The following is an 11,521-nucleotide window of genomic DNA, read 5'->3' as shown; positions in this document are numbered from 1 at the left end:
TTAAACGGGTCTAAAGTAGATACAAAAACAAATTGCAAACCACACGGACATGGCGAGAGTAAACTCCCACTACCGCAAATATACAGTACGTTTTGTGAAAATGCCCTAAAGACCGCTTGATGACTGACAGCGAATGTATCCAATCATTGCCTTCCAGAGTCTCAAGGCCAGAGCGAAAGGCAGCGGAGTGTGCCGACAACAGGGGAACGATCCGCGGACAAACGATGTTTTTCGTGCACCGAAATGTTTCTCTGCCAGAAGGTTCACGATTTTAAAGTGTACTGTTCAATCAGTGCATTATTCACTTAAAGACGGAACGGAGAGTGCATTGTTGCTTTTGCGGAGCTTTGTGACTACCTCACGAGGGATTGTCCAACGACAGTAGATGAGAGGTAAGATTATTTTAACGGGAGGGGAAGGAAGGGCCTGTCGTGTCTACCGGAGACCTGCGGGGAAAAGTGGATAGCGCCGCCTGACGACCGCCTTGAGCCGGGGAGCCACAGTCAGGAGACAGCGGTGCCTCCGAAGAGGTCTCGGATATCCGAGAGAGCGCCGCCAACAGCTCGCCACATGAATGATAACACACAGGAAGCAATGTCGCAAGCTATCATGCTACACATGATCAGTTATGCAGCACTGTGGCTTCTATAAACTAAATGTCATGAATTATATGCCATATTTGAGTAGGAAAAATGCATGTAGTAATGCACATCCCTTCTACCACCATTTGGCGCCTACATGCAGTTAGCTTCTGCTGCTTATTGCAGCTTCTAATTAGCGTGTAGCTAGCTATCAGCTCTATTTTCTATGACGATTTTATGGAACCATGCAATAGCTACAGGGCAATTCCATGATAACGGAATTATGCTGAGACTCAGATATTTCACTTTAAAACGTATTCTAAACAAAAAAACATTTACTGGAACAATAGTGTAGATGCGAATTTTGTTAACAGAATTGCGGTAAATCTCTTTTGGTTATTGAACTACAGATAGTGAAGTAACAGAATTACTGTAATGGAATTACATCGTGGGTCCCTGATCTGTACTACACAGAAGTGCATAATTTATGGTTATGAATGGAATTTTCTTTATTGTGATTCATCCTGAATAGGTACACAAAGGTAGAAATATGCAATATCATCCTTTGCATATATGGGTATCATTCTACACACTGGCTATTATTCGAATAAGCTCCAGCCCCAAACAAGACCAAATTTGGTTGGTCCGATCCGGACCAAATCTGAACCAATAATAGATGTCTATGTTTCACAAGTTTGGACATTACAGTAGAACACAATAGAGTACAGTACATTACTGTAAATATAGACTCTTAGCTTTCATTTGACACTCATTTTGAAATATTTTTTGTTATTCATTTTAATTGTATTTATTTAGCCCTTAGTTGACAGAGAACACATTCTTATTTACAGCAACGACCCGGGGAATAGTTACAGGGGCGATGAGTGAGCCAATTGGAAGCCGGGGATGATTAGGTGGCCATGGTTGTATGAGGGCCAGATTGAGATATGCTCCTATCAATTTCACATGTTGGTGCTCATGGCTCCTTTTACATGGAAATGACCTACATCATTGTAAACTAAAATAATGTCTATGGGCCAGTTGGGGATTGGGACAGGTGTTACCAAATAGCTGACAGACTACTGTATTTTGCTTTTTTTCAGGCTCCCTCCCTGTTGTCCTGACATCACAGAACATCATAGTGAGAGACCTGAGGAAAGAGGCTAGCTACTTTACAAATCATTGTTACTGGTTCAAGCCCTAAAACTCACAACACACTGTTTGCTCACAAACAGACTTCAAAGTCTTAAATTCAACCATCGAGGCACACTTGTATCAGGATCGTAACACAGAGATATAACTCAGACCAGGACAGGATACTTTTTCTCATTCATTGAATTGTGCTGACTAACACACACACACACACACACGACACGGTCCTACAAAAACCGCCTTGCAGTAGTCATGGATGACCAGCAGGAGGACCCAGAGGGCATGTACGACGTGCAGCACCAGTACATGTGCAGCGAGTGCCACCAGCTCTTTAACACCCTAGAAGAAGTGCTGATGCACCAGCAGATCCACACAGGGCAGGAGGGAGAAGAGGGGGAGGCTGGGGAGGCCATGGCCATCCAGGGCATCTCAGAGTACGGGGACAGCCAGTATCAGTGCCTGGAGTGTGGTGCCCTCCTCAGGAACCCAGATGAACTGCTACTGCACCAGGAGCTGCACATGAGAGAGGCAGGGTTGGAGACAGAGGACCATGGTGAGAAGGAGGGGATGGTGGAGGACAGGAAAGGGTGGATATGTGTCTTGAAGAGGAGGGGGGGTGAAAAGCAGAGGTTGTTTGAATGTAGAGGGGCTAGATAGCGAGACTCGCCTGCTGAACGTTGTGTTGTGTTCCCCAGAACTGTGTGAGGTGTTAGAGACAGACGAGGCAGGGACAGAGGGCCAGGTGTCGGGGCCTGTCCAGTACCAGTGTCTAGACTGCCTGGCCCTGTTTGACTCTCCAGAGGTGTGGCTGGCCCACAGACAGACCCACAGCAAGAGCAGCACACACAGTGCCACAGAGACTGTGAGTATTAAATACCAACACATTTCATCAGAAAACCCTTCATCAAATGGCTTACAGGCTGGCGTTCTTTTGCGCAAAAGCAGACAGGCAGAATTAGGTGTTTCCTTTCTTGGCTCAAACTTCCTCCCCCCTCATCTCTCTCCCAGGAGTATGTGTTGCAGCCCGATGGTACTGTGACACCCTTGGTCAGTGTTCAGAACTTTGTCTTGAGTGAACAACAAGCTGGGGAGATCTTAGCACAGGTACTGTACACACTTCATGTCAAAAAGCTTTTTAAAACCAGTAACCAGTTATTCTCACTCAAACATGATCATGTCCGTGCCCCCCTCTCAGGTCCTGGCCCAACAACAACAACATCAGTCTGCCCCCCAGCCCTCGACCCCCTCCCGGGCCACCTTCCTACCCCCCGTCTCCCCCCTTCCCGGCTCGGCCACCATGCGTCTCCAGATCTGCAGTGCCCAGGCCCTGGCCGATGGCTCCAGTACCCCCGGCCTACGGCGCGCCAAGCTGCTGCCCCCTCTGCTCACTCCTCTAGGGGTGGGCTCGGTAGGAAAGCTGGGGGTCACGGAGAATGGCCTCCAGAGACTGGAGGTGGTGCTGTCTGCTGTCCGGGAGGAGAAAGAGCAGCAGGGGGAGGTGGTGATCTTCCACCCCTATGAGTGCTCCGAGTGTGCCCTCCTCTTCCAGACCCCAGAGGACTTCCTGCAACACCAGGGGGAGCACTTCCTGGCCCAGGAGAAGGAGAGCGGTGAGGACGGGGTGATGATGGGATACGAGGAGGACAGAGGGAGGGAGGAGGAGAGAGAGGAGGAGAATGGGGGGAGGGTGGCAGAGGAGAGGGGGAAGGGAACGGGGAGACGCGCCCTGGCTAAAAGAGCTAGAACCACACCACTATGCCTGCACTGCAGCCAATGCCAGCGTACCTTCACGTCAGCCAATCGGCTGGCGGCACACAGGCGCGTGCACGAGCATGGCACATACGAGTGCCGGGAGTGCGACAAGGTGTTTAAGAAGGCGATGTCACTGCAGACACACATGCGCTCTCACTCCGGGGAGGCTCGGTATCTGTGTGTGGACTGTGGTCACGGCTTCAACACAGAGATGACCCTCATCATACACAGGTAGGTGCCTGACCAGACATCATGTTCTCATCATGAACCATCTCAATCAATCCCATCTCAAACCATCTCAATGTTTTCCTGTCTATTGCTTTTTGAATGCTATTCTATTGAAGGCTCTGAGACAAATCTTCTCTTCTCTTTTTATATCCGTCTCTCCCTACTTCTCTCTTCATCCCTCACATCATCCCTCGCTCCGTCCTGTAGGAAGTCTCACACAGCAGAGCCGCTCCACAGGTGTGAGCACTGTGCCAAGACCTTCACCAATATGACCAAGTTCCTGTACCACCGTAGAACACACACCAAAACAGCCACCACTACACCTACCCCTGTCGTCCTGGTAACCACGTTTTCTTTTTAAAAATGGTAATATTGTTCTTATAGTTCCAAATTTTAACTTGAGAAATGTTTTGTGCAAATCATCAATGAGAAATGTGTGCAAATGTTTTGTTTCTCTAGTTAAATTCAGTCCCATACCGGTCAATGTATGAGCATGTGTTTTGACGATGTCCTGTGCAGGTCCCAGCGGCCCCCAGGAGGATGTCCCTGTCAGCCCTGTCCATCCTTCAGAGAGCCCGGGCCCTTAGGGAGAGGGGTGAGGGCAGCCCCATGGAGGGGGACGAGGAGAACCTGATGGCCCCCCTTACTGAGGCTGAGATGGAGATAGGCGAGTCGGGGGAGGACACTGCCTCCAGCTCTCTGAGCAGGGCAGAGGGAGGAAAGGAGAACAGGGTGGATGTGGAGGGGACACCAGGGGGCAGTGGAGAGTCCCAACCGGGAGAACATACTGCTGATCCTGGTTCCTCTACTGACCCTAACCTCGCTGGTCCCTGGGGCGCGTTCCCCTGCCCCTCCTGCCCTCAGGCTTTCCCCTCCCTGCTCCGCTTGGTCAAACACCGCCATACGGCCCACGTCTCCGAGCGACACTTCAAGTGCTCCGTGTGCACCAAGACCTTCAAGAAGCAGATGCACCTACGCAACCACCTGCGTACACACACCGGCGAGCGGCCCTTCCAGTGCTCAGACTGCGGCAAGACCTTCTCGTCCCTGGCCAACCTGTCTCGCCACAACCTCACCCACTCTGGCGTGCGCCCCTACCGCTGCGACATCTGCCACCGGACATTCACCCAGTCATCCAACCTCCGGCAGCACCGCCTACTCCATGCCAACCTCCCTCCCTGGCCCTGCCCGGACTGCCCCGCCACCTTCGTACGGCCGGCCAAGCTAGCCGCCCACCGCTACACTGTTCACCCGGGGGCCCCGGCCCCGTTCTCCTGCCCCCAATGCCAGGCTGGCTTTCTGCACAGGAGGAAGAGAGACCGCCACTGTCAGGAGGTCCACCCCACTGAGGCCCAGGCAGACAGAGAGGGTGGGTTAGAGAGCCAGCCCCAAGTGTACCCTGACGGGGAGCCCCTCTCAGAGCCCTCCACCTCAGAAGACACCGGGACCACCAGCATCATGAGAGGGGGCCTGGACTGCACTGTGTGTGGGAAGAAGCTCAACTCTGCAGCCAACTGGCGTCTGCATCAGCTGAGCCACGGCCTGGTTCCTGGTCGGTCCTGTGGTGGTGCAGTGGCCAGGGGTAAATCCCACCAGTGCCTAACCTGCGGTAAGCTGTTTGTCTCCTCCTCTGGTGTGACCTTGCATCAGCGCATCCACACAGGAGAGCGCCCCTTCCCCTGCAACCTGTGTGGCAAGCGCTTCCGTCAGAACACGCACCTGCGAGAGCACCTGCGCACACACACAGGGGAGCGGCCGTTCCGCTGCGAAATATGTGACAAGGGCTTTGTCCAGAGCATGCACCTGGCGGAGCACCGGCGGACGCACACGGGGGAGCGCCCCCACGCCTGTCTGGTGTGCGGCAAGGCCTTCAAGTCCTTCTCCAACCTGCGGAACCACAGGAAGACCCACGCACGCCAGCAGAGGCAGGAGGAGGCGGCTGCAGCACAGGTTGCCATGGAGACCAGCACCGCCGTGGCGCTAGTGGAGGCATCCCAGGTGGAACTGGCCAATGGGCAGCCTCAGCTGATCCACATACAGACGTCGACCCTACAGCAGGTGAGGGGGAGGGGCTGGCGGGGTCTGTGTGCGGCTTCTGAGGGTGTGTTAGTCTGTAAATGTGAGAAAATATGTTGAAATGTTTTTCTCTAACATCCTCCATACACTGCTTCCTTTCCTTTCCTATCCAGACCCAGGGTACTCCCACCATCATGTGTAATGAGTTTGGGGAGACCATCGCCATCATAGAGACCAGTGAGGGAGGAACCCTACCCCTGGCTGAGGCTATAGAGATCTACCACACAGCCCTGGAGAGCAGTCTGAGGATGGACTCCATCTCTGTAGACAGTCTACAGCTCATCTAAAGGCCAGACAGAGACAACTCAGAACCATGACCGGACCATCAGATAACCCTCACACGACGATCTAGATGTTCTGAGGGTCAAAGAGACACAACTCGGAACTATCACAGACCTGTCAAACAAGCCTCACAGAGTTATCGACAGCTACCGAGAGCCAGTGAGAGGCTCAACTATCGGAGAACCATGACAGAACTACCTGTGTGGGCTGTGGGAGTGTACTGACTCTTGACTGGCAGAGAGCATGTTTTACTGACTGTTATCCTATTGGGGTGAATGTATGGGGAGCAGTAGAAGATTAAACTGTGATCTAGTGAACTACAGCAGTGTAGGTACACTGGTCTGGTTGTCATTGTTGAGTACAAAAATGATTCTACAATTGCAGCAGGCAGGACAACAGTAGGTGTTCATTCACTCCTCCAGACCAAATGTGTTACGATCTCATGTTCAGAAAGACAGGGCAGAGCCGGTCAGTGGTGGTGGAGAGGTAGTGACAGACGTGAATCGAGGGCCATTTCCTGTGTTTGTCATGTTCTTGACTGCCCATGGATGTTCATTCAGTGCTTGTCTGTAATATGTGATTTTTACTTTGAAAACAATGACTGTTCCTCTTTTTGCTGTGAACAGATAAATGAATGATTAAATGATATTTGATAATATGCTATGTGTGTTACTGTGTCTTGATAGTGGACCCCATTCTCTCTCCTTTTGAAGAAAGGATTAAGTCCAGGGAAAATTAACATAAGGGCAAGCACTCACACTTTATATTGTTTTATGTGCAGTATTCTCCTTCTAAATACATGTCTCCATAAGAAATGTATGTCCTTGCATTCTCCCCAATGACTAAATGTTTTTTTATGTGTGTATGTATATATATATACATACTACAGTTCAAAAGTTTGGGGTCACTTAGAAATGCCCTTGTTTTTAAAAGAAAAGCAAACGTTTTTGTCCATTAAAATAACATAAAATTGATCAGAAATACAGTGTAGACATTGTTAATGACTATTGTAGTTGGAAATGGCAGATAAAAAAAATTGAATATCTACATAGGTGTAGAGGCCCATCCAAATTTATAATTTTAAAAGGCTAATTGATCATTAGAAAAACATTTAGCAATTATGTTAGTACAGTTGTTCTAATTAAAGAAGCAATAAAACTGGCCTTCTTTAGACAAGTTGAGTATCTGGAGCATCAGCATTTGTGGGTTTGATTACAGGCTCAAAATGGCCAAAAACAAAGAACTTTCGTCTGAAACCTGTCAGTCTATTCTTGTTCTGATTAATGAAGGTGATTCCATGTGAGAAATTGCCAAGAAACTGAAGATCTCAAATCAATTTCCAGCTACGATAGTCATTTACAACATTAACAATGTCTACACTATATTTCTGATCAATTTGTTATTTTAATGTACTTTTTTAAATGTGCTTTTCTTTCAAAAACATTTCTTACTGACTTTTGAATGGTAGTAGTTATATACTGAACAAAAATATAATTGCAACATGCAACAATTTTACTGAGTTGCAGTTCATATAAAGAAATAAATCCATTAGGCCCTAATCTATGGATTTCACATGACTGGGCAGGGGCGCAGCCATGGGTGGGCCTGGTAGGACATAGGCCCACCAACTGGGGAGCCATCCCCAGCTAATCAGAATGCATTTTTCCACACAAAAGGGCTTTATTACAGACAGAGATACTTTTGTTTCATAAGCCAGATGTGGAGGTCCTGGGATGGCATGGTTACACGTGGTTTGTGGTTGTAAGGCCAGTTAGTCATAATGCCAAATTCTCTAAAACAAAGTTGGAGGTGGCTTATAGTAGAGAAATGAACATTCAACAAATGTAAACAAATGTTAATATTCATATTTATTATTCATTTGTACATTTTTGGAGTTTCACCTTGTGTAATGGCATCTTTTAAAAGTCAATACAAGTCGGGTTACACATTGTTCCTTATCAATATTATAGCGAGTCTTCTGACTACAGTAAATAATATGTACAACACAACCAAGTCTTGCACAAAGACAACCAATATTATACCCAACCACTCTTTTTACTGCCCTGCCCCCTCCAGGCGTATCTCCTCCCACCCCAAAAAGGCCTGGAGAGAACAGTAAGGGAGGAAGAAAGGAAGGAAAAGAGCTGGAAGGAGGAGGCTATAGAATCAAACTTACTAGCAGGGGAGTGAGAGAGAGCGGTATACAGGGTTGTCCAAAAACATACTTATTACACTTAAATGAATACAAATGTCAACCCTCTTCTCTTTGTTATCCCTCATTGAAATGAATAAAAATATTTGTCACCCCAGGTCCTTGCTGGGGTGTTGAAAGGGAAGACAAAGAGAGGGAAAGAGGCACAGGTGAGGACCATCTCTCTCACAGGTCCCATCCCATTTCCCCTCAAATAAGAAAACAGGTTGAGAGAGAATCTAATGACATTGATACCAGCCCGTAGCAGGGATCAGGTCCACTATAACAATGAGAGGAGTAATATAAGTAACAGTAATACAATAATAACATAATGAACTGCAAAGTTACATGTGTTTGATTAAAAAAAAACATGTTTGTAGTCTTTAAAATAAAAAGTTAGATAATAAAACTGCTTGGCATTAGAAGTAATAGGCCTGTCAGCCTGACTCCTCTGGGATCTCAACTGAAGTCCACAAATAGATAAAACATGGTTGCAGTGACCGAGTGAGAAATGTAGAGCCATGATGTGCCCATCGACTCATTCTCCCCGCCTCCTTCCCTCATGGCGAGCGAATCAGACTAGCAGGAACGCTTGGTGCATCTTTACTGGCATCTTCTGTAGCCAATCATGGGAAGTGAGGGCGAGGTCCTAAACTCTCTCCAGTCCCCCTCACAGACCTGTCCTGAAGGTATGCTTCTATGATTCAAAGTAGAGAAAAATCTAACAATAAAACAAGGATCCTTCTGATCCCTCACCATCCAATGGCATCATCTCAAGCCAGTGGGGACCCAGCCCCCTAATGTCCAGCAGAAACAAATGAGTCAATGGGAGAATTAAGAGCCAGACCCTCTTCACCAACCAAAAACAACAAAGTGAGTCCGGTTAGAGTCAGATAAATGACCTTCAAACAGTCCCACTACGTGATATGTTATTCAGTCTGAAAGATGGGCCCTGCTCCAAGGCAATGGGTAACAGCTGGAGAGTTGTTATTGTATAGTCTATAGTCCACTGGCATCAATGGAAGTTTACAGGGATAATATTAATATTACGAACAAAGTGCTAATTCAAGTGTGGGTATTGGAGTTTGGGTTCATCAGCTGTGTGTCTGTCTGCCTGTCTGTCTGTGTGTGTGGCATTTGAAATGTAATTTTTTTTGGAGAGGGTGAATTACACTTAAAAAAATAACCTTTTAAGTTTTAAACAATTCCACCTCTCTGACACATTTTGCAAACACACACACACACACACACACACACACACACACACACACACACACACACACATCCTCTTTCTTTGTCTCTCCACTTGCTCTTTCTGACCTGGCTCTCTGGAGAAAGAGAGAGAGACAGGTCCAGATATGCACACAGACAGAGGGGTGTAGCTTCAACAAAATTAAGAAGAGGCGGGATTTGGGGAACTGGTCCATCGCTGATTGGTCAATCCAACCTGTCAGCATCCTTCATCTAGAAGACTCCTGCGAATCCCTCAGCTCCTCTGGACTACCCTCCCTCTCTCGATCCGCCTCCTCTCCCAATGGCTCCGCCCCTCCTCCTGTCCCTTCCCCTGATTGGGCGCCAGACGGTCCGGGGAGCGAGGAAGCCTCGTTGGTCTCAGAGGGGACGGCAGTCTGCATGATCTTCTGTCGGACCTCCCTGATCTTCAGCTGCAGACACACCTTGGTGGGGAAGATGTCTGAGTAGCGTGCCTGGAAGGCTGCCGTGGCCTGGGCTGGAGAGCGGACAGGAGAAGGAGGAAGACAGAGAGGAAGTGTTGATTATTGTTGTTTGACTAGGAATGTAGAAAAAAATAAATTTTGCTGGGTGGGGAGGACTTTGTGTGTGCACTCTGTATACACTCTGTAAATGAGAGTGAGAGTAGGGCCTATGTACAGTACCAGTCAAAAGTTTGGACACCTACTCATTACAGGGTTTTTATTTATTTTTTACTATTTTCTACATTGTAGAGTAGTGAAGACATCAAAACTATGAAATAACACATATGGAATCATGCAGTAACCAAAAATGTGTAGGGGTGGTATATAGAAGATTTGGTTAAAAAAAGTCCATATAATGGCAAGAACAGCTCAAATAAGCAAAGAGAAACGACCCTCCATCATTACTTTAAGACATGAAGGTCAGTCAATCTGGAAAATGTCAAGAACAGTCGTGCAGTCGAAAAAACCATCAAGCTCTATGATAAACTGGCTCTCATGAGGACCGCTACAGGAAAGGAAGACCCAGAGTTACCTCTGCTGCAGAGGATAAGTTCATTAGAGTTACCAGCCTCAGAAATTGCAGGCCAAATAAATGCTTCGGAGTTCAAGTAACAGACACATCTCAACATCAACTGTTCAGAGGAGACTGTGTGAATCAGGCCTTCATGGTCGAATTGCTGCAAAGAAACCAATACTAAAGGACAGCAATAAGAAGAAGAGACTTGCTTGGGCCAAGAAACACGAGCAATGGACATTAGACTGGAGGAAATCTGTCCTTTGGTCTGATGAGTCCAAACTTGAGATTTTTGGTTCCAACCGCTGTGTCTTTGTGAGACGCAGAGTAGGTGAACGGATGATCTCAACATGTGTGGTTCCCACCGTGAAGCATGGAGGAAGTTTGATGGTGCATTGCTGGTGACACTGGCAGTGATTTATTTAGAATTCAAGGCAGGCACACTTAACCAGCATGGCTACCACAGCATTGTGCAGCGATACGCCATCAAATCCGGTTAACGATTAGTGGGACTATCATTTGTTTTTCAACAGGACAATGACCCAACACACCTCCAGGCTGTGTAAGAGCTATATGAACAAGAAGGTGAGTGATGGAGTGCTGCATCAGATGAGCTGGCCTCCACAATCACCTGACTTCAAACCAATTGAGATGGTTTGGGATGAGTTGGACCGCAGAGTGAAGGAAAAGCAGCCAACGAGTGCTCAGCATTTGTGGGAGCTCCTTCAAGACTGTTGGAAAAGCAATCCAGGTGAAGCTGGTTGAGAGAATGTCAAGAGTGCGCAAAGCTGTCATCAAGGAAAAGGGTTTCTATTTGAATAATCGATTTTGATTTGTTTAACACTTTTTTGGTTACTATTTGATTCCATACGTGTTATTTCATAGTTTTGATGTCTTCACTATTATTCTACAATGTATAAAATAGTAAAAACAAAGAAAAACCCTTGAATGAGTAGGTAGGTATGTCCAAACCTTTGACTGGTACTGTATATACAAATCTATATGCAAGCGTGTGTCTGTACTGACCTGA

General features: G+C 47.4%; 2 protein-coding genes across 3 annotated transcripts in view; one reads left to right on the top strand and one right to left on the bottom strand.

The window, feature by feature from the left end:
• Positions 1 to 115: 115 nt before the first annotated feature.
• LOC110509802 (zinc finger protein 574) lies at positions 116 to 6,729 on the top strand. The gene is made up of 8 exons (XM_021590919.2): positions 116 to 392; positions 1,685 to 2,286; positions 2,429 to 2,595; positions 2,742 to 2,837; positions 2,929 to 3,716; positions 3,921 to 4,053; positions 4,233 to 5,771; positions 5,903 to 6,729. Exons 2-8 carry the CDS (start codon positions 1,986 to 1,988, stop codon positions 6,074 to 6,076), a joined length of 3,198 nt encoding a protein of 1,065 aa, XP_021446594.2. The 5' UTR covers positions 116 to 392; positions 1,685 to 1,985; the 3' UTR covers positions 6,077 to 6,729.
• Positions 6,730 to 7,916: 1,187 nt separating this feature from the next.
• The window catches only part of LOC110503596 (protein capicua homolog), a 62,141-nt gene continuing 58,536 nt past the window's right edge, over positions 7,917 to 11,521 (bottom strand). For both annotated transcript variants that reach the window (XM_036969319.1, XM_036969326.1), the window contains exons 20-21: positions 11,518 to 11,521; positions 7,917 to 9,991 (exon numbers count right to left, since the gene is read on the bottom strand). The exon at positions 11,518 to 11,521 is cut by the window's right edge and continues 173 nt beyond it. In XM_036969319.1, the coding sequence (XP_036825214.1) occupies positions 9,723 to 9,991; positions 11,518 to 11,521 (273 nt within the window). In that variant the 3' untranslated portion in view covers positions 7,917 to 9,722. The remainder of the gene's footprint in view (positions 9,992 to 11,517) is intronic.

This window comes from Oncorhynchus mykiss, chromosome 3 (assembly GCF_013265735.2).
Source record: "Oncorhynchus mykiss isolate Arlee chromosome 3, USDA_OmykA_1.1, whole genome shotgun sequence".
Lineage (NCBI taxonomy): Eukaryota > Metazoa > Chordata > Actinopteri > Salmoniformes > Salmonidae > Oncorhynchus > Oncorhynchus mykiss.
The sequence above is the reverse complement of the archived record's forward strand: the minus strand, read 5'-3'. Positions and strand labels throughout refer to the sequence as shown.

What these genes read in the sequence shown, in the direction of transcription:
- LOC110509802 (XM_021590919.2), top strand. Translation starts at nt 1,986, where the DNA reads ATGGATGACCAGCAGGAGGACCCAGAGGGCATGTACGACGTGCAGCAC. An exon ending in GTTGGAGACAGAGGACCATG is followed by an intron (nt 2,287 to 2,428) that starts GTGAGAAGGAGG and finishes TGTGTTCCCCAG; the next exon opens with AACTGTGTGAGGTGTTAGAG. An exon ending in AGACGTCGACCCTACAGCAG is followed by an intron (nt 5,772 to 5,902) that starts GTGAGGGGGAGG and finishes TTTCCTATCCAG; the next exon opens with ACCCAGGGTACTCCCACCAT.